Source organism: Lacerta agilis, chromosome 1 (genome assembly GCF_009819535.1).
Source record: "Lacerta agilis isolate rLacAgi1 chromosome 1, rLacAgi1.pri, whole genome shotgun sequence".
NCBI lineage: Eukaryota > Metazoa > Chordata > Lepidosauria > Squamata > Lacertidae > Lacerta > Lacerta agilis.
The window spans coordinates 43,057,282-43,079,912 of record NC_046312.1 but is presented as its reverse complement, the minus strand read 5'-3'; the positions used below and the strand labels follow the sequence as shown (position 1 = coordinate 43,079,912).

The 22,631-nt window shown below is 41.0% G+C and overlaps 1 protein-coding gene across 1 annotated transcript in view; it reads right to left on the bottom strand.

The window, feature by feature from the left end:
• Positions 1-22,631, bottom strand: part of STARD9 (StAR related lipid transfer domain containing 9) — an 88,829-nt gene that overhangs the window by 28,124 nt on the left and 38,074 nt on the right. Inside the window, exons 14-21 of the mRNA XM_033145996.1 lie at positions 22,188-22,265; positions 20,077-20,151; positions 19,300-19,479; positions 14,236-14,287; positions 12,357-12,494; positions 10,351-10,433; positions 8,769-8,875; positions 1,351-1,544 (exon numbers count right to left, since the gene is read on the bottom strand). Coding sequence (XP_033001887.1) covers positions 1,351-1,544; positions 8,769-8,875; positions 10,351-10,433; positions 12,357-12,494; positions 14,236-14,287; positions 19,300-19,479; positions 20,077-20,151; positions 22,188-22,265 — 907 coding nt within the window. The remainder of the gene's footprint in view (positions 1-1,350; positions 1,545-8,768; positions 8,876-10,350; positions 10,434-12,356; positions 12,495-14,235; positions 14,288-19,299; positions 19,480-20,076; positions 20,152-22,187; positions 22,266-22,631) is intronic.

Below are 22,631 nucleotides of genomic sequence, written 5' to 3'. Positions count from 1 at the left end.
CGGAAGTCCGTTCCACTTCTGAAACGTTCAAAAACCAAAGCGCAGCTTCCGATTGGCTGTAGGAGCTTTCTGCACTCAAGTGGAAGCTGCGTCGGATGTTTGGCTATTGAAAAACGTTTGAAACCGGAACACTTACTTCCGGGTATTCAGCATTCAGGAGCCAATTTGTGCATCAACTAAGCCGTTCGAGGACCAAGGTTCCACTGTACTTGAAACACTGGCTAGTCTTGTTTTTTTTTTTAAAAAAAGAAAGAAAGTGTTTTTACATAAAAAAACCCTGAAGTTTTGAACCACTGGTGTAGGAAGGGCGGGGCATAGGGGGCGGGGCGCCCCGGGCAGCGGGATCCCAGTAGGGTTCCATCTTGGCGCGCCCCGCCCCAGAACGTGTGCCACGCCCTTGCGGGCGGCGTGCCCCGCCCCCAAAATGCGCAGCAGCCCTGCCCGCTTCCCGCCCCCGGAGCATGAAGCTCCACTACTGTTTTGAACTCTGAAGTTAGATGTATATATGTGTGGGTAACATATTTGGATCATACTAGAATTGTAATGTTGGGGGAACCCCAAAAACAGATTTGCGGGGGGGGGGGCACATACACCCACCAAATTTCTGCTGGAAGTTTTCTACTGTATGGGATCAGTGATACTATAATACCCTAGTTGAGGCCCACACGGGGGACAACTAACAGCACTCATCTGGACATCTTAGTGATCAAGCAGGGATATAAGGGCCCAAGTTGTTCAGGGCTTTATACATCAACAAATATCAACTTTCTCCTTCTTCTCAAGTATCCTCAGTGACATCCCCATGTAGCCAAATCTGATGTGCATTAAGCATATGACTGCTGATTGGTTGGAATAATGACTAAGATTAATCTAGGAAAGAGAAAGAAGCACAAGCAGGGGAATAATGACACTGACAGCAGCAGAAGCAAGATAAAACAATGACACCCAAAGGAGCTGAAAAAAGTTGGGCATTCATATATCTTTTTTTTGTGGGAAGGGGGATTTCTACCCCATCCATAAAGCCATTTTTGACCTGAGAAATGAGACCAGGGAATAGCTTATACAGCCTTAATTCCAATTTCTGCAGCTATATCCGAATTTTAAAGGGAGAGAGCATCTGAAGCTGGTAGTTTTAAGAAGGACAAGAGTGTATCTTAAAGTATCGTAGGAAAGACTCATCCAACCAATGAATATAAAATATAAACTCCTGCTTGAGTGCTAACCTCACTTTAAGAATGATAAAATAATGGGTGAAAGAAAGAAACCAGAGTAAAATGAGAAAATTATGCATCAACAGTGTAAGTAGGGAAAAGATGAGAATGGAAAGTGATCATGGGAAAGAGAACTCACTTTCTTTGATCCACTGATTGATTATGGCTTGATCATGCTCTAGTTCCTGATCAGCTTTGATCTGCCCATCCAAGATCTGCTGTTGTAATTTTTCAACATACTGTTGCTGCTTTTGAATTTCCTTGCTGTGAAGAACCTCCTGGTTCTTCAGCTTTGGCTGACATTCTTCATGTACAGCATCTCTCTGTTCACTGCTGGAAAATTTAAAAATAAAATTAAACCAGGAAAGCAACATTATTGCAGGTCAAACATATATCTCTTTAAATCGGGTAAGTTTCTGTCAGTCAAAATCAAAGTATCTATTTGTGCAATGAAAAGTTCAGGTCCTAATGAAGGATCCTAATGAAGGAGGATGGGTAAAGGAAAGGATATGACATGTGTGTGTGTTGCATGTGTGTTTGCATGTGTGTGATGTCACAGTAAGGTCAGAATGTTGACGGGTAGCATGAAATTTAAAAGAAGCTTAATAGCGGGCTCCACATAGTAATACCACTAGCCACATAATAGTTATTTTATTTTAAAATATTTATAAACTGTTCGCAATATATCAGAGTGGTGTACAGGAGATCAAAAATAGTTAAACTGTTATTTTAAGGTGGTCAGTGAACAATCATTCAAATTTTATTTCAGAAATGTCTTGGGTAAATAAAAAAAGGATTAAGAATGCATCTAAAAGTGTAGTTTATTGGAGCATGCCTTATCTCAAATGGCAATGAATTCCAATTCAAGGGGAGTCTTCCGCTAAAGGTCATCCATCAGCTTGACCAAGAGTGAGTCAGTCCCAAATCCAGGTCGGAACCCATATTGGTACAGGTCAAGGTAAACTACTTCATTCATACTAGCAGAGCAGTAGCATCCACTCAGAAGTGGCACTCAAATTACCAAAGGAGGGCTGTAGAAGTCCCAGTCCCCTCATTCTGGCTGCAGGAGGCCCATGATTTGTCTAAAATTGGGGAAGTGAGGGGATATAGCTTTGGGTTTCATTAATAACCCCCTTACTTTTTGCTTCATAATCTGAGCACTGGCCAGAATGATGAGAAAGTTCCAAGGAACATACTCCCAACAAGTAAGTGTACACAGCTGTCATTCATCATTAAGGCCATTTTACAGATGGGGATCTGAGGGAAATTTTATCAAGAGGATTTGGGAGAAAGATTGCGAGACTCAGGGCAATGCATGGGGAGGAGATAAAGGAAAGGAAAGGAAAGATGGACCATTCTCAAAGTGGCTCCAGTTGATGCTGATGAGTCCCCAAAGACTAGCTCCCTGCCTTGCAGGCCTTTTCCCACCCTGCCAGGTAGGGAGGGGCCCTGACTGATTCCTGCTACAAAAGCTGAAGTTGCTGAACAGATTCCTGGGCTGGGGTATTGTTTAGGGGAGGTTGTTGTTGTTGTTGTTGTTGTTGTTGTTGGGGAGGGTGGCTGAGATGGCAAGTTGTGAGTCAAGGACCCGCCACCCGCATAGTGTTAAATAAAACACAAGGACACAATATTTTAGGTTAATGGGCAAAATAAGGCCACAACATTATTGGTTATAGCATTTGAGTGGTATTGGCTTAGGCACTGGATCAAACAATCTATACATGACTCCACCCCGCTCAGCAGGGAGTCATTTGAGGGTTAACAACCAGTGGGAGGAGCTTGTTGATGCAAATACAACTGGAAGCTTCCCCTGACGTCACCGGGGGTCATGCCATGGCCCTAGCCACCAGCAGGGCACTGGACAGGATCCACAACTGCCGGATCCCTTTAACAGAATACCCAAAAGGTGAGGGGTAGGTGATGGCCACAACATGCCCTCCAACACACCACACATATTCCAATGCCTAACCGCCAATACCAAAAAGTTGTGACGAATTGCTACGAGGTAGGCAAAAAACCAAGAGGCTGGTGCCAATTTGCCAAATGGATAAAAAGTCCTACTAGGCCCCCTGGTCAACCAAGGCAACTGACCAAAGTCCATAGCAAGGTCAAAAGCATAGAAATGACCTAAAGGGAGGAAGGGCGGGAGATCCGATGTAAACAGGAAGCCGAATGAGGACACAATGCTGCTGTGGCTGCTTAATTGCTGCTAAACCCCGCCCACCAGCCAGCCCTATTGGCTAGCTGAAGGGCTTGGTGTGGCAGCAGAGGTAAGTAGATGCAGGGGGCCGAATACGCTCCCCAGCCGACGCAGGAAACGGCTTCTGCTCACAACTCCTTCCTTCTGCAAGGAGGAGAGGTCTTGTCAAACACAATGCTACAAGGAGACACTCAGCCCTAATAACTGAAAATGATCACACAAACATTTGATCAGATGGTGTGTTGGGCACCTCAGCAGATTCTGCAATAACAGCATCAAGAGTGTTACAATAGTGACTGCCTTCATTATTAAACTATATTGCAAACAATTTGCAGTGGACTCTTTAGCTCCACTCACAGGAGTAGATGATAACAGCCCTCTGAACACTCTAAAGAGCTCTGCCAGATAACTTACTTGAGGATGCAGTGGAGGAAGCACTTCATTGCTTCCTACACTACCATGCAGTAGGCATGATCATGTACCTCTAACTAGTGTTCAGTTGGCTTTAGAGTGTGTCTTGTGCCATCTGTAGCTAGTCTTCCCAACAGTTTCATCGCACAAAGTTTGCAGGGATACCAGGCAGCCATACATGCTTTACAACACTGGAAAGAGCACTGATGAGTGATTGTGCCAAAAAATCTGTTGCATCTCCTCATTCTAGAAGGCCAGGGCTTTGAAAATCCTCATGAATCTCCCAGGTTCCACCAGAAAGTGACCTGATCATGACACTGGGGGTTATTTGGAACCCCCCTCTCCCATTTTGAGATTGCCCATCTCACCTGGGACAAAGACAAAGTGAGGGTGTGGTCCTGTCATGTGTATAGGGCTGATGGCAAACTAAGACAGCCCCACCGTTGCCAAGGTGGCCATGAAGTTCCAAGCCAACCTCACCCTGCAGAGACAGTCTCGGCATGGACACTGAAATTGTTAAGACCACCATCCTGGGTTCTTTACCTCCCATACCTCAGTCAGAGAGGCTGCTGGCAACAGGGTGGACAGGATGAGCATTATCCCTCATCTGTCTCTATGGTCCAGCACCAGATACAAGCCGTATAAACCCACTGCAATGAGGAGTGGTTTTCTTGTGATGGAATCCGTATGTACTATGGGCAAAACCCTTCTGGCCCTCTGGCCTATGCTGGTGCTGAACTGAGTACTCAGTCAGCCCATTCCATCTACTCAGGTCCCAGTATCCAAGTCATCACCCTCATCCCTATCAAACCATGGAATAATGAGGTCTTCAGTTGCAGTGTGGCATCTGGCACCATTACCTATTAAAATTCGTTCTAAGCAAAAATTGCTAAGTTTTTCCTTGTAAAGTTTTACAACTTTTTATAGAAAGGGAAAACCCGATTTCCAATTCAAAGTTGTATGACTCATTATTAGAGACCAATATATTTATTGTGCTTTGTATTCAACTGTTTCAGTCCAGCAAAACAACTTGCTAAGAGAGACATGTATCATTAGCTCTGTTTTCAAGAATGGAAACCTGCTTTTTAAACCACCACCAGCAGTTAAGATCCTCACTTAAAGCAATAATTTCATTATTTGCCTCTCCTTCTCCAGTGCATTCTCATACAAGAAAATTTGTTTTGAGTTGAGTTGAAGATGTTTTGTGCTCAGTTGATACAAGAGTCTGTAAATTTTGCCAGTGGAGATTCCCATAGTGCTACCTTGTTAGGAGGCAGATACTGTATAATAGCTGAAACTTCTGGACACTTATGGATGTCATTCCTGATGAAATGAATGGAAAGTGTACCCAGCTATCAATATAAGGTGCATCCATTCTAGTTCCAGGATTATCTGGAGGCTATGAAACACCTGGTTGCCAAGGAGACAAATAAATGACCCTACACCTGGCAAGATGGTTGGACAGTGTTCTCGAGGCGACTGGCATGAGTTTGGCCAAACTGCGGGAGGCAGTGGAGGATAGGGGTGCCTGGCGTGCTCTGGTCCATGGGGTCACGAAGAGTCAGACACGACTGAACGACTGAACAAACAAAAACACACCTGGCTAGTCATAAGCCATATTTACTCCAAAGCTTTCTAAATGCATATGTCTTCCCCTCAGCTGAAGAAGAAGAAAGGCTTATCTAAAGTCCCTTGTGGCTCTAAACTTACCAGAAGGCTCCTTTTACCCTTTTTGTAAAACACAAGAACTTGTCGTTTAAGCTAAACACCCCATTTAAATGGGAAGCTGTAGTTCAGTTCAAAAAGTAATTAGACCAATTCAAGGAGAACAGGTCTTTTAAAAGCTGTTAAATGAGAGGCTATTAACCTTCACACAGACCCCCCTGGCTTTTTTTTACACACAGAAGCTGCAGCTGAATAAAGATCAACTGCTGTACACCAGTCCTATTCATGGTCAGCAAAGCATTTGCTAATGGACACTACAAAAGACAGGATATTAGGCTCTATGAATCATTCATTGCTCAGGTCTTGAAAAACAGCTGTTATAAAATGCAACAGTGCACACTGTACTGCAGATCTCTACAATTTTTGCTATCTCAGTGATTAATGCCACAGAAGGAGAAAATAACTGAGGGGGTTGCATTACATAAAGTGTAGAAAGCATTGGTTTCTACGCTCCTGTATTTCCCAACAATTCTTAAAAATGTCACCAGATTCAAGTACTCAATCCAAGAACAAACAGAAAACATCCTATATGTATGCAGAGCACAGAGACAACTGCATTAAGTAGATTGGTAATAAAAATTCATCCACCCTGACGCTTGCATCACATAGGTAATGCAGAATGCATGAGGCACCTCTCCTGAATCACGAAAGGACTGGAAAATGGCAGGACCTGGGGCTTGAATGTCAGTCCCATACACATCAATACTGTTTTTGTTCTCGTATATGCCAATGTTTAGGCATGGACGCTTTACTGCGATGAAGTACAATTGCTTGTTCTGTGGATAATCATTGACATGGTAATCTTAAGTAGCATGACAACAGTTGAAATCAGATGTTCTGCCACAGCTCCCCCCCCCCCCACAAACGTTCAACATGGAGAAGAATTTCAAAATAAATGCATTAAAAATTATTATTATAAAACAGGCCTCTATACTCCAAAATTCGCACAGGTGGTTGTTTTACTGGTCCACAGAAGCATTGTCACCCAGATACTGATACAACTTCAGCTTCTTTCAGGAACTGTTAAATCCCTACATTTCATGCACTAAGAAATAAACCTACTGATCAGCTTTCCCTTCTTTCAAATTAAAAAAACAACAACCCCAAACCAATTAATGAAGTCTTACTGTTATTTTCTTTTTAAAAAAAACAAACAAACACATCTTTACTCTAGAAAATATTGTCCCTTTCTTTGCCAGACCTGACTCTCATCATGGAATGACACAGGCAAAACAAACAAATTAAGGCACGGGGAGAACAGAAACCCTTTGTGGAATATAACAAACATTGCTCACTAGATTTAACAAACATTAAAAGCATCATTACAATGTTAGCATTCATATCAATAAATAGTAATTAACACATCCAGTGTTTATTTTCTAAATGTCACTGACCTTAAACCAATTGTAAGTACCAATTATAGAGAACATTTCCAGGATTGTGAAAACAGCTGATTCATTTTTCATCTTCTTGTCCTATGCGTTAACTTGGCAGTCAGCATACTAAATCAACCTTTTTGTAGAATCACGTTTTCTCCCGGCTGTTTTGTCATCAGCTTCCCAGGATTCTATTGTGTAACTCCCTCCCCTCTTCCCCCCAAAAAACGCCTCTAAGGCTTATGCAGAATCTGGCGGCTTCTACAGCATAATGCAGTTCTCAGTAGCTATGGCAGCCACAGCCAAGTAATGAAGCAGAATGCTTTGCTGCAACCATATAGGGAGGCTTGGATCACAGAACCCAAGCAAAAGGCAAAAAATCATTGTTAAGATTATAATTATTATTATTTTTTTAAAAAAAACCTCAGCCAAATCAGATTCCCCAACTCCCTAAATATTAGGTATAACTTAGTTTTGAGATTTTTAAAAATAGACTAGGGATGAAAAGAAAGCTATTTAGTATCCCTGCAAATCAATTAAGGCTAGCACTTAAAACACTTAGGAGTCTGAGTTATAACACGACAAACTCATCCATTGATTTGCATTTTTGTCCGATACCTCTCCCCCCTGGCACATCTATCCAATCAAGAGGCTGTTTTCAATACCACACCATAACCTCAGCATAACACAGCAGCAGCGGACTACAGCAGCTGCGCAAGACCAGACATAAAATTTAACCCATACAGCACAGCTCAGGCTAGATACTGTTCTTTCTTCAAGCTCTTATTGATATCATGAGACAGTGCAGCTGGGATGCAGACCCAGAATCATTAAAAGGAAAGAGAAGCTGTGTGTGAACTTCAGGATATACCGTATTTTTCGCTCCATAAGACGCACTTTTTCCCTCCTAAAAAGCAAGGGGAAATATCTCTGCGTCTTATGGAGCGAATGGTGGTCCCTGGAGCCAAATTGCCCAGGGGCCAAAAGCAGATCATGCTTTCTTTCTTACAAAGAGAAAAGGGGGTATTGAAAGGACCCCGCTCAGCAGCTGATCAGCAAGAGATCGGGAGAGAGATAAGAGTCCCCACTCCCTTTCAGCCCTGACCCCTTGCCCAGGCCTCCATTGTTGAATGTGCTGCAGGTTGTTTGTTTCCCCAGTGACATGTGACTGGCTGATTAGATTATCTGTCAGGAAACTGTAGAAATGGCTCTCTTTCCTTAAGATTTTTCAGAAATGTGAGTTGAACCCCATAAAAAATGGGGCTTTTCCTCTTTGCTTTTCCCCCTTTGCAAAAAAGCTGCAAAACTTTTAGCTGATCCTCAAAAAGGGGGCTTTTCCCTTTCCAAAAAAAGCTGCAAAACTTTTAGCTGATCCTCAAAAAAACAGGGCTTTTCCCTTTGCAAAAAAGCTGCAAAACTTGTAGCTGATCCTCAAACATTCCCAATGGTCTCCCCTAGTATTAAGAGTAGTGGGAAGGCTTCAGAACTGTGAAAGCGTGGCCACGCTATTATTAAAAAAAATCCATTTGTAGGCCACTGTATTGTTAAAAAGGAAGTGAAGATTATGGGTGAAATTCAACAACTGTTACAAATGTGATATTTCAGTATGCCAAATGGAATGACCCCCTCCTTCCCTCGTCCCATGCTGTTCAGGGGGTTCTTCTGACACATACACCAGTAGCCGATTTCAGGGGTCAGGGGGGGGGCAGCCCTACTGTGCAAGTGGAAGTTGACAGAGTTTGTTAGATGAATTCTGCCCAATATCCTTGCAACCTTAAAAAAAAATGAAATTAGCAGAATTCAAATGAATGTCATTTTATTTCAGTTAAATCCTTTTAAACATACCTTTCTGTTTCAACTGGATAAAAGCTATGAGGAAGGGAAGGGAAGTCACCATCCAAATCTAGCCATTCAAGAGATCTGCAACTCACCACAGAAGAGGACTCACTGATCTATAAAACAGAAAAGATGGGGAAGGAAGTAAATACCACAACATGATTAAAGTAATTGCTAGAATCATTGTTGCGAGTTTTTGATGTAAAATACAGCCCCTGCTCTATAGAACAAAGAGTCAATAATGAAACCTAGATTTAAATCCCACTTTCATGTCTTAGGCTGGGCGTTATATCCAAGCCAACCATGAAACAAAGAACTTGGTCCTCATGGCTGACAATGTCCCTTGCACAATGTTTTCACTAATGATGGCTATAAATATGTACGCAGGAAGAGGACTTACGTTACATTCAGAGTTTTCCCAGTGATTCTGAATGCTAATGTGCACAATCAACTGGACACAGATTCAGCACAAACCCTAAAGAAGTGAATAGGAATCCTCAAAAGACGTACCGTTCTTCCTAAACCTGAATTTAATTTCAATGAGAACAAGAAAAGGTCCTGTAAAATTGTGCCCATTTCAGCTACTGTACAGCAGACCTACCACCTCAAGATTTGTGTACTGCAGTTCCAACTCTATGTGTGTTTGTGGGGGGGGGGGTACAATGCATGAAAGTGTGCCAGAATCAAACTATTTGCTGCCCACTGCTGTTTATTTATCAAGAGCAGTACATGTGTACAGGGTCTAGGTGTTTAAGTTGAGCAGAAGCTTAACATCAGTCCACAGTGCGATTCAGCAGTAAAAAATAAAAGAAAAAGCTACCACTATTCTATGATTCAGTGGAGGAGGGAATGCTTAAGGAATCCAGCAGAGGAGAACCCTGAAGGATTCTGGAGGCCAAAGTCCAAGTGGCATGCCACATCACCTTCTTCTGAAATTGCCCTTCTAGGAAGGACCAGAACCACTATAAAACATATGACCCAAAGCACCATCCTGACCAAGCAACACAAAGGACACCACAGTCAAGTGGGATGGAACAGCAATTCCCCAACCTTTTCTTTGGGGCATGCTGTCGTTTTACATAACTTTTCTGCTGGCAAATAAGTAACCATGGAAAGCATTAGGTGTTCTCAGATTTACTACAGAGTACTGTCATTAGCATGGGACGTGGGTGGCACTGTGGTCTAAACCACTGAGCCTACGGCTTGCTGATCGGAAGGTCAGCGGTTTGAATCCCCACAACGGGGTGAGCTCCTGTTGCTCGGTCCCTGCTCCTGCCAACCTAGCAGTTCAAAAGCATGTCAAAGTGCAGGTAGATAAATAGGTACCGCTCTGGCGGGAAGGTAAATGGCGTTTCTGTGCACTGCTCTGGTTTCGCCAGAAGTGGCTTAGTCATGCTGACCACATGACCCGGAAGCTGTACGCCGGCTCCCTCGGCCAGTAAAGCTAGATGAGCGCCGCAACCCCAGAGTCGTCCACGACTGGACCTAATGGTCAGGGGGTCCCTTTACCTTTACCTTACTGACATTAGCAGTAAATGAAACAAGGGGCTGGGGGGGGGGGGAGAAGCAACAAACAATACTCCAAACTTACGGATCGTCTTTGTCTTAAAACAGCAGCCTCAGCTGGGTGGTTGAACCTAAATTTGTGAGCTTTGCCCAGAATAACCAGAGCTCCTAAAAACAGGAGTAAGAAAAGGCAAATTGAGAAACCTGCAGTTATTTAATCTGTTATGCAAATATTTGACTTTTCCTTTGTATTTATAGTACATTTTACTACAAATATGGTATTTTTTAAAGCTACAATTAGATATAACATATTATCTGTTATTGCGTGTTGAGGTCCCCAACCACCCACCAGTAAAATAACTCACACCAGAAACATTAATTTTGGTTTGGGTTTTTGGCATAATTTTGGCCACAACTTTATTCAAATACAAGATATGTGAGTGGTTGCGTAGGCATTGGTTTAGACTATCTGACCCACTGGGGACAGAACGGACTACAGTCAGTAAGGGAAAGCATTTTGGGGAGAGAATAGGAGCTGGGGGATCAGACACATCGATTCTCCCCAAATGCTCCCAGGGGCTCTTGCGTGGCCCTGGCCCTGACTGGGGGATACGGACAAAAGCATTGCGAGCCCCTGGATTCCTTTAACGGAATTCCCACGCAGCAGCAGCAGCATTGGAGGGGCAGACACAGCCAATCATAACCCCTCCAGCAACGAACACGAAAACCAATGCCTAACCGCCAACCTTACAAGTTGTGACTAGTTGCTACGTAGTAGGCGAAAACCAGAGGGCACAAGCCAATCAGCCAACTGGAAAAATTCCTACCAGGCCCCCGCACCAAACGGCAGACGACCCCATGACAGGCGTAGCAAGGTCAAAGCAGAGGCCTAAACGAGGGAGGGGAGGGCGGGCGATCTGTTGCAAACAGCAAAGAGAAAGAATACGGGCGTGCCCAGGATTTAAAACCTCTAACTGTCAAAGCATCAAACTTGCAACATTAATTTCTCCCCAACAACAAGAGATGCCCCAATCAGAACTGCGACTACCACTGAACCAACCCACACTGGAAGGGTGGATTGCTGGCCCCACCGCAACCCGTGCTCTCCATGAAGGAGAACACGCATTAACAATTTATTTTTGTTAACAGTCTAATTCTGAAAATATTTTGGTAACAAAAAGACATTTTAGATCCCACTTTGGAATTAACTGGGCTTCTCAAATTTTTCAAAATACCTTGAACACTTTTTTGTTTTTTTATTTTATTAATAGTATTTTAATTAAAGTTTTAGCCTTCCTTCATAAGGAGGATGCCCAATCCCCTTTGATCATTTTGGTTGCCTTTTTCCTGCAGATTTTCCTGCTCAGTTGTATTTTTATTTTAACTGTACACAGTATTCCAAATTCAGCTGCACCATAATGGTATCATGATGTTGGCAGATTTATTTTCATTCTCTTTCCAAGCAGCATTATAAAATTATTAATACAGATACGCCACAGTATGTTTACCACTGCCGGCACTGCAAGTAGGATGAGGCTTGCACACCATTGCTGAAGGCACCTTTATAGTGCTTCTACTTTGAAAGTCACTTGAAATGAAATGAGATGAATCCAGAACTTTAAGACTACCGATATATCTGGTGCATCACATCATTAATATATTCACAACTGAACTCAGACATTCAGCTATTGACTTTCATTATAAATATCTAAGGCACTGAGCCAAAGCTATCAGGTATACGCAGCAGAAATAAAACTAATGTTTTAGAAGAAAGTATTCATCCTGGGGCTTGTCTTTAAAATTCCAATTTAGCTAGGATGGCCTACAGTAAAACAAGTTAGAGTAGAGAGCAATTATTGCAGTCACAAATTGCTATAACAACAAATGATAAGCAGCGTAGGCCCATGTTCTCGGAAGTCCCACTGAAATCAGGAGTACTCACTTCTGAGAAAACATGGCTAGGATCAAGTCATGCAATGCTTCAATGTACTTTATAATCTTGTTCCATAAATCTGTTCTCAAATCATTTTACATATCTACTAGGTGTCCTTGACAGCAGCAGTACTGTAAAAGAAGAAGTACAGGATTTACCTTGTGACAAACGAACAGAACCTGTGACTTCATGACCATTCACAACGCAATGCGCTCCCTGAAGAGGCCGCAGAGTCACAATCCCATGCTGGTTGTCAACAACGCAATGGTCCCTTTCAATGCACTGACCCTGCAAAACTGCAAGGATTTATTATTTAATTAATTATTATTGTTTTTCACACGGTGGTGGTGGAGAAACATTATTTTCTTGGTACAAAACTCCAGTGCAAATATTCAGAAACACCAGTAAGGATAATCGTGCTATTTGTTATTAATTTGTACTATCCTTAAAATAATTCATGCAATGCAAAGAAAATTCATGACAAGTCTCTGCCAGATGGCTCACAATTTAAGCAGCACTGTTATACAGTATTCTTGAAGAATTAGGTTAATCTACTATACAGGATTTACATTTTTTTTATTAACCATGTAATGATTTGTGCTTTTAATTGGAAAATCTTACAAATTTTTAATAAATTTATTCTTCGCAAATGCTGATTCTAACCAGTTTTTGAAAATAAAACCAATTTGTTCTGAAGGCATCTGTACTGCTCTGCAAATTTGTTTCCTGGTATAGTACAGCAACCATGTTATTTATTTTCCAATTTGTGATGCTATTTTAATAAACATTTTTTTACTTGCTTTCCGTGTGAGACAGAGTGTAAGAAATTTATTAAAAGGAATCAAAGTGAATATTCAATAGACAGGTCCTGGAGTTCAGTTCTTCGTCAGATCACCCTCCCATCCTCCATTTGATTAATTTCTGTAATGTGTAATTTTGACATTGCTATGGACTATTTGTTGGTCTCCATATTTGCAGCTGGACAGGAATTTGTCTAGCAGGAATTTGTTTACCAGGCCAATTGGCCCCAGTCTAGTGGTTGTGTCTACCTCACCACAATACTCACAACTTTGGTCATTTAGGCATTAGATAAACCTTAGTATTAGCAGCGGCAAAGGAAGAGGGTGCAGTGGTTGCGGGCCACCCCAGGTGTCATCACTGAGGAGGGTGACAAAATGCTGGGCGGCACAAACCACGGGGCCTGCAGTGCGCCCGAGCCACGTGTCTCTCCGCCTGCTGCCTCCTCCCCAGCTGTAGAGCGGCTGAGTGGGAGGAGGCAGGCAGATTCTGGAGGCCTCGCAGCGCGGCTCACCCCGCCCCAGGCGCCCGAGCAGCTTCCTCCGTCGCTGAGTCTTGGATGGAGGGGAGGTTATGGTCTACCCCTCCAAATGTAATGGTATCCCACTAAAGGGATCCAGGAGGAGTTGCTTCTGATCTTATCCCCAGGCGGGGGCTTGGGCCACAGCACACCTCAAGACAGTGATCCCTGTGGGGGTCCTTCTATCTGATGCAAGTCTAGTCTGATGCAAGTTGGGTGGCCCAGGGTTTCACTTCTGGCAGGTGGGCCAGAAGTCAATGGTTGTGGCGCAATGTCTATGCATCTGTAACCAATAAAGTTTCAGCCTTATTTGTCACAATAAGTTGTGTCTGGTTCTTCCTAATTAGTAGAGGGACTGTGGGGTGTGGAACTTTGGCACACAATACACAGGTCCTCTCAGAGTTGTAATGCTTTTAAAACACCTGCCTCCATTTCAGCAGAATGCCTGTATAGACCCAATAAAAGAACACCAAAAGAACCAAAAAGAGGCCCAGTCATTATGGGGACCTTGGGGTAGCCATCAGCACACCACCCCCAAAACCAAATTAACTTTTCCCACAGCTTAAGCATATGCATGCTAACCTCTCCTACCAGGTCTACTCCCCACTGGAGTGAGGCAACTGTACACGAACAATCCTTGTTAGGTTAAGTGTAGGTTTTGGGGAAATCACAGGATGTTGCATTTCTCATGATTTCTCTGCAAGAGTTTGAGGTCTTACCGATATCCTGCTCCTGGTTTGAATCACTTCTTCCAATTTTGGTTGTTCCTTCCTACAAAATTGGAACAATCACAGTAAGTTATTATTATTACTATTATTATTATTATTATTTTAAAGAGACTTGGATAGATTTATATATTCCTTCCCACGCATGTCTGCAGATTTTTATCCTTCGTTGTTTAACATTTCCACTGCATTTATCAATTATCTGCTTGAGGCAAGCGATTTGGTTTTTAAAATTTCATGTGAGAGAAATGACTCTAGACAATAAGATTCAAAAGCCTATGGGACTTCACATGGTTCAGAACATTTAGATTTTCCAACACAAACTTTCCTGATGCATTTAATCAGAAAGTAATTCTTCACACCGTGCACAGTTAAACAATGGAATTGACTGTCACAAAGGGTGGTGATTAGAGGATTAGACAAATTAATAGAGAATGAAGCTTGCAGTGGCTACAAGCCATGATAGCTATATGTTCTACCTTCAGCGAGAGACCTCAAGTTTATAAAATCATACCATGTGCATCTTGGCTTGCTCTGTGTTGCAATGCTGATTTCTGCTATACGACATAAAATGTTTCATCCTTCCGACTTTTCTCATAACAAGCTATCTATCTACTATATTTTAGCTTTCTAGATAATTTGGAAGCGTTTAATACAATGAAGCACAAGATTTCAAACCTACACTCCAACTCTAAAATCTAGCAAATATATTAGGTAAAGGTAAAGGACCCCTGACCATTAGGTCGAGTCGTGTCCGACTCTGGGGTTGGGGCACTCATCTCGCGTTACTGGCCGAGGGAGCCGGCGTACAGCTTCCGGGTCATGTGGCCAGAATGACTAAGCCACTTCTAGTGAACCAGAGCAGTGCACGGAAACGCCATTCACCTTCCCGCCGGAGTGGTACCTATTTATCTACTTGCACTTTGACGTGCTTTCAAACTGCTATGTTGGCAGGAGCTGGGACCAAGCAATGGGAGCTCACCCCGTCGTGGTGATTTGAACCGCCGACCTTCTGATCAGCAAGCCCTAGGCTCTGTGGTTTAACCCACAGCACCACCCGCGTCCCAGCAAATATATTACTGAGCACTATAACTGTAACACTTATCTCCTGGCATAAAAAGAGCTATTTACTTAATAAGGTATCATTTGCTATGTAAAAAATTTAAACAGTCAACATGCTTGTTATTATACACACATCCTAAATCAGCTTTTTTAAAAGGGTAATAATAGAATGCTGGGCTAAACTTTAGTAGTGTACTTAAGTGCCATTGATTTCAATAAGAACCACAAAGCAATCTAAATTATGAACTGGATTACAGCCTTAAATTAATTAAGACAGATCTTATTTCCAAATTAAACAGATAAAGAAATAATCCTTGCCTAGAAAAATTTGCAGATATCAACAACAAAAAATAAAAAATGAAATCTAGTCCCTGCAAGAGCTGAAGTGAAGGGAGGAAGTTCAACAGATAACACTGTACAATAGTAACACAGTTATTAAACATAGCAATGATGGAGTTATATTCTTGTGTAGTGTTGTATGAGACTCATATGGTAAAAATGATTAGTTGCCCTAACTTCTTATGTAGAAAAGGTTATAAAAATGCAAGAAGTTCAACCCCTGCTTCTTCAGAATATTTATCAGCAGACCAGAAAAACAGCAAACAACTGCTCCCTAAATTAAGTTCTGAGGGTCGAGAAACTTTTTCAGATGTATTTTCTGTACACTACATGTTCAGCAAGTTGACATGAGGAGATGGCATGCAGAAGAAAGTGCACAAAATGAAAAGAAAGTTAAGAGGGAGACAAAAAGGTGAAAAGAAGTAGAAGAAATTGAAGGGGGGGTTTGAAGAAAGCTTATAAATATTTGAGAACCTAAAGAAGCAGAGATAAAAAGATATGGGGTGGGGTCCAGAGTAGAGGAAGAATATGCTTTGGAGAGGAAAGGGAAGGGACAAGGGGTCTGTTTGTACCCTGTGTTTCCAAGTCCCCTCAGAAACGTGGAGCTGGCCCCTCTCCTCCTTAGAGCTCGCCAACCTTCATTCCCATTAACCCTCCTCCTGATCATACTGCCCGCCTCACACCGGCAATGCTGCTTCAGCCACAGCTGCAGGAGGCAAGGCGGAGAGAAGTGCAGGACTGCAAAAGCACAGCAGGGTGGATGCTAGGGAGATGCCCTGGATTGTGTCAATTGTTTCCCTGCAACTTGCCTGGATCATCCAACTGCCTCAATCTCCCTTCCTCAGCTTCCATTCTCCTCACATTCACAATGCTGCTGCAATGGCCCAGCTCTCAGATGTATGCCATCACACTATAGTTTGCAGCACCATCTGTCTACAGGCATATGAACTGCAGTGTGATGACAGCATTGCACAAATAAATATGTAAGAGCATAAGCTGCTTTGTGAACGTGTTTTGCTTTGTAAAATAAGGTATATGTATCTAAATAAATAAAATCTGGACCTAGTTCACACAAGAAGCTAACGTTCCTAGATATGTGAATGTCAAAAGGCACATTAAAGTGGTACCTCGGGTTACAGACGCTTCAGGTTACAGACTCCGCTAACCCAGAATAGTACCTCGGGTTAAGAACTTTGCTTCAGGATGAGAACAGAAATTGTGTGTTGGCAGCGGGAGGCCCCTTGAGCTAAAGTGGTACCTCAGGTTAAGAACAGTTTCAGGTTAAGTACAGATCTCCAGAACGAATTAAGTTCTTAACCCGAGGTACCACTGTATATGCAAGGCATGCTATTTTTCAAAAGATAAAACCAAGGATTATGTGAGCCCTGTCCTGAGAGAACATTTTAATTATAATTTCTCTCCTATATTCAGGCTCTTTGTCACAAGTACCGGTAAATCCTATGCTTTTGTTTTTATGCAAAACTGCTGCCACACCTGGTAGACATTGTAAAATACAGGTAAACAAGAAGAGTGCAAGGGTTAAAGCACCTCTCATGTAGCATGATCTAAAGCAGGCTTCTTTTCCTTTGCTATTCATGCGAGATAGCTATGTAGAGGGAAAATATTAACATTTTACCTTCTTGCTCCTCAGATGAAGGTAACAGACACCTGAATCTAAAAAGGCAAAGCATAAAGAAAAGAAAAGGCAGCATCTAGAAGCAAAGAAAGAGGGGACAAAGTTGTTAGTGCAGCATAAATGAAACAGACAAGAGGGTTTAATGAAAATCCCTGTTAGTGAGTATGCAAATAAGGTTTCTCTCAGGTATTGCAAAATTGAATCTTGTGCAAAAGCGACTATGAAAGCCATTCTTTCTACTGTGTCAGAACTGTTACCTTGATTAGACTTCTGGTAGTCTCAGCAACTAACAAAGGGAATAAACATTTTGAAGAAGTCTCGGCTTTCTGTTTCAGTGGGACACCAAGGGAAATATGGGGAAATATTGCATCTTGCACCAGTCCCAAACAATGGCATGTATATTCAGTCATGGGGGCCTATATGATATAAACTTTAATATGAAAAAGTACCTATAGCCATAAAGAATGTGCAAAAGAAAAAGCAAACACCAACACTCTTGGATCTGAAGTGCTCTTTGAGAAGTGAAAGGGGTAGAATAAACGAAACATCTGCAGGTAAATTATTCGAAATTTAAGATATTCTATGTCAGCTGAAGTGGGATGATACTCACGTTTTAAACAGTGGAAGTTAGTTTAGGAAAAGGGAAAAAATATGAGAATGTCAGGCGTATTGTTAATCCATATATTGCACATGCTTCCTAGACTAGGTTCCTTAATGGAGAATTTTAAATTCACACAAAAACATTGTAAAGCATAAGCTCTTTCTATAATTTTGCTGCCATAATTTCTAGGAAGTTGAACTCTAGCTTTAAATGCGTGCACCAAACAAAAAGTGTCCAAACATGTATCACAGAATCATTTTAAAATAAGAATTACACTTTTAATAAAGGCACAAAAGTTGTTTGGATCGCTGCCTTCTTTTTCTTATGCAGTTAATCTTCCACTTTCTGGCTTAAATGGTTCTTCAGTTAGTTACTCATAATAAGTACGCAAAAATTCTATCATTGCTTTCCAAAAAGAAACTTTGTTTTAAAAGTACTTTGCTAAGACAAAATTACTCATTTCACACTTGAAACAAAATAATGAGAACTAAATGAAAGTAGTAATGTATTTAGTAAGTTGGGCATTTCTTTCCCTTTTTAGTATAAATCTTTATACCCAAATTGCTATACTGTTAAAAATACATTTCTCTATTTCCAAAAAGTTAGTGCCTTTTATAAGTCATCTTGCCCATGAGTCTGGCCTCAAAAGGTCATCACTGTACACTGTACTTATAGAGAAAACATAGCATACTTTGCACTTTCAGTTAAAATATGTTTACAAACAGACTAATATGGGAAAATTGAAATAAAATTATGGTTCATCTTTTCTCTTTCAGAATGATTTCTGAAATGCTTTTTATAACAATGTTTTAAAATAGTATAAGGAAAACTACAATATTAACAATGATAATCCGTGTATCTGATACCCACTGTGCACTACAGCTCTGTATAATAACCAGGAACTATTAAATAATCCACCATTATTGAAAAATTTGGTTAAATATCCAAACTCACTGCTTGTCCATAATGCTGTGATTTTTGCTTCCATTGCTAAATTATTATACCAGTTCGTTAAATTTTTACTCTAAAAGCATGCATTTCTTCTGTTTCCCTGTGGCAATGATGTAGTCTACATGGTATTACTAAGCCCAAATAATATAACCTTTCCTTTTGTTTTCGAGACATATGAGTAGAAGTATGAGGAAAGAGGTGCAAAATTTAGATACACCACGGGTTTTTTTCTATTGATGGAATAGTATAGATTTCAGATTCTCTCAAAACCTTAAAGAAGAATGCAATTATTTTATCTCATCTCACAATGATAAACTTTATACTATTTCAAACTATTTGTGTCCACATTATTACTATTAAGCAAACCAAGCAGGTTAAACATTTTTTTCTATATCCAGTTATTGCTACAGCTACAGCTATTGCTATCTGAAAGTAAAAATAAACAAACAAACCAAGTGTTGCATCTCACCCTGAGATGATACAGCATAACTCCGGTACTAAGGATATCATAATCCATGGCCATTAAATGAGGTAAACTGGAATCTATCATCACTCCAGCTTTTTCCTTGTTGATATCCACACTGTATTCTTCCATGATAGCTTTCCTGTTAATCCACTTATCTGTCCAGTCTTTGGTCAACTGCTCAATCTTTGGAAACAGTAAATGAGGGGAGAAATGTACTTATTATAAAACGTTACATAAAACCATTTTTCCCTGCAAGAAAGTACAAATTACATAAGTTACTCTGATGGTTTCTGGGCAATTGTTCCTATCAGCATGCTTGTGAAGAGGATTCTAATCTAGGAGCAAGAATATGGTTCCACAGCAGTCAAATAGGTAGAAAAGCAACTTGATCTGCACTACAAGTTGCCCAGAAGGAAGAGCTGAGTCAGCCGCTCTACAGAGACTAACTGGGACTATTTTGGCTCCTCATGTCACATGATCCCTGCTGGGCTGGTATTCCAGCCATCTCTGGTGGTGATAGCAATGTAGTCAAGTTCAGGCCAGCAGCTTCCTCCACTTACAAGTTGTAATGATAGTAAAAGGAGTAAGGTGCCTGGTCCTCATTGCAAATGTTACCATTATGAGACCATGGCACGTTAAAGTTGCCTTTCCCATGCAGCTGCATTCATAAGGACACTCTTTATGGCCCTTGGGGAAATTTTCGTGCATATTTGCTAAGCTATATATACACTCTTACAGAAATGCCACACAGGTATTAGGGAAATTATTAATTATGCATACCTTAAGTTCATTCTGAAGAACTAATTCTGTAAGATTTCCTTCTCTGTCATCACTCCACGAAGGACTATAATTCCTCTGTTGAAACAAAATATTAGGGAGATCTGTGTAATGTTTCCATATTCAAAATGAAGATGAATGATCTGAAGTCACAAGGTAAAGCAATATGTCAGAATTATCCTATATTTGACCATCCATAGCTACATATGAAGTATTCCTAACCACAGCAGTGAGCACTGGGCAGAGCAGTGATATAGAAATTTTGATATTAATTCTTGACATAGATTTTGCTTTAGTTGTTTCATGCATTTACTCTGCAATATTATTTATGATGTGTGTAAAACTCTATAAAAGCTTTGTTCTAACATTCCTCCGAAGCAGTCTTTTCTAGTTGGCAAGGCTGCCCTACTGTGCCATAGCTTTAATAAACCGGTTTCCTTCAGGAAGTTTGCTTGCTAGTCTCTTGGTTTCGTGGTCACTTAAAGATATATTCCCTCACCTGAGCAAGGACTAGTGCATACCTTAAGTAGTTTGGAAGTAAATTCTTACCACAGTAAGGAGGAAATTCTGGATCTTACAGCTAAATCTCTGTTCTATCCTTATATGAGTGTATGGACCCAAGTTTGATGTCACCTTCTTTCCAGGACTTGACTGAGATTCCACTGGGATGTCTCTGAAATTCTCTGAGATGACCCACCAGTCCTTTGTCACATTGACTACAAAGCCATTGGGTGCCAGGCATCAGAAAGTAGATACCTATCTCCACTGCTTTTTTTTCTTTCTAAAAAAATGTTTAGGGGTACTCTCATTTTGACTCAAGAAAACCACCATTTTATAGTTCAAATTGGGAAAAATAAATACAGTAAATAGACAAAACTACAAAGATTCACAAAATGTTTAGGGGTATGCGTCCCCCCAGAAAAAAGCATTGACTATCTCTGTGAGCTGCTGATATAAACTAAGGCATGAGTCACTGAAATATCATTCATGCAGTATAGAAATATCATTAATACAGTACAGGTATCACCATCTTCTGATGATTCCTTTGTGTGTTTGCTGTCACTGATTGAAGACTTTGCCTTTAAAGTTCCAAAGCCACTCTTGGAGTAATCTAATCTTATTTTAGACAACTAAAAATTGTTTCCACAATATATTTAAGACTCAAAGCAAGACTACCCTAAAGGGGTATATGTAATTTTTCAAAAATGAACAAACGCACTTAGTCAATATGCTTAATTAAAGTTAACAATCATATCAATTTTATAATTTTGTTATAGCAAATGACATTTGCACATCAACTAATAAACATTGCAAGTTTGTTTTGTATTTTGTTTTAAGCTGGAGGTTTCTGGCTGTGTGCTGGGAGCATGTTACAGCATGCTTAGACCAGGTGTGAGGAACCTGTGTGTCTTCAGATGTTTTTGGATTACAGCTCTCATCATCCCTGACCACTGGCCATGCTGGTTGGGGCTGATAAGAGTTAAAATCCATTAACATCTGAGGATCAGAGATCGGCTCCATTCCTGACTTAGTTATTAATGATATCATTTGACTTCTAGATTATTCAACTTTAAAGACATAAATATATTTAACTTATTTATTAAGAGCAGCATCAGTGGTACAGCACATGCTGTGTACTCAGGAAGTCCCAGGTACAATGTCCAGCATCTCCACCTAACAGGCGTCAGCAAACTTTTTCAGCAGGGGGCCGGTCCACTGTCCCTCAGACCTTGTGGGGGGCCGGACTATTTTTTTTGGAGGGGGGGTGAACAAATTCCTATGCCCCACAAATAACCCAGAGATGCATTATAAATAAAAGGACACATTCTACTCATGTAAAAACACACTGATTCCCGGACCAGCCACAGGCCGGATTTAGAAGGTGATAGGGCTGGATCTGGCCCCCGGGTCTAAGTTTGCCTACCCATGACCTAAAAGATGCCCCCAGTCAGAGTAAGGACTACTGGGCTGGAGGAACAAATTGACTGACATGGTATAAAGCAGTTTTCTGTAACCCAACTCAAGCAAAAGTGATATTGCTAAAAATATATATTTATATACAGATCTAATGACTGGCCAATTTAGACTCCATTTAATTAAACATTTGTACAAACCAGCTCAAAACTCATCAGCATTGCCTTCAATCTATCAATTTCTTCTCGCAATTCTCTAATCATCTTCACATTTGCATCCTGAAATATAGCAAATATTAGAGAACAAACATGCTTTTTAAAAAATTAATAATACAGCAGTCATATGAAAGTATGTGAGCAACTGATTCCATATGGCTTGTTCTAAAAGAAATATGCTGGATGCTTGAGGGCATTACTATTTATTTATTTATGAGTTGGGGAGAGAAATCATGGATCTCATGCTGAGTTCATAAATTCACCTACTGTACAGCATATCTAAACTGAATCTCCCCCTTATCTCTCTGATAAAATTCAAACTGTGATGATACTTGGTGTGAACATGTGTAGTAGGTATATGATGAAATCATACCCTAAGTATTAACTAACAGTACTAACAGTACCACATTGAAATAGTAACATTCTTAT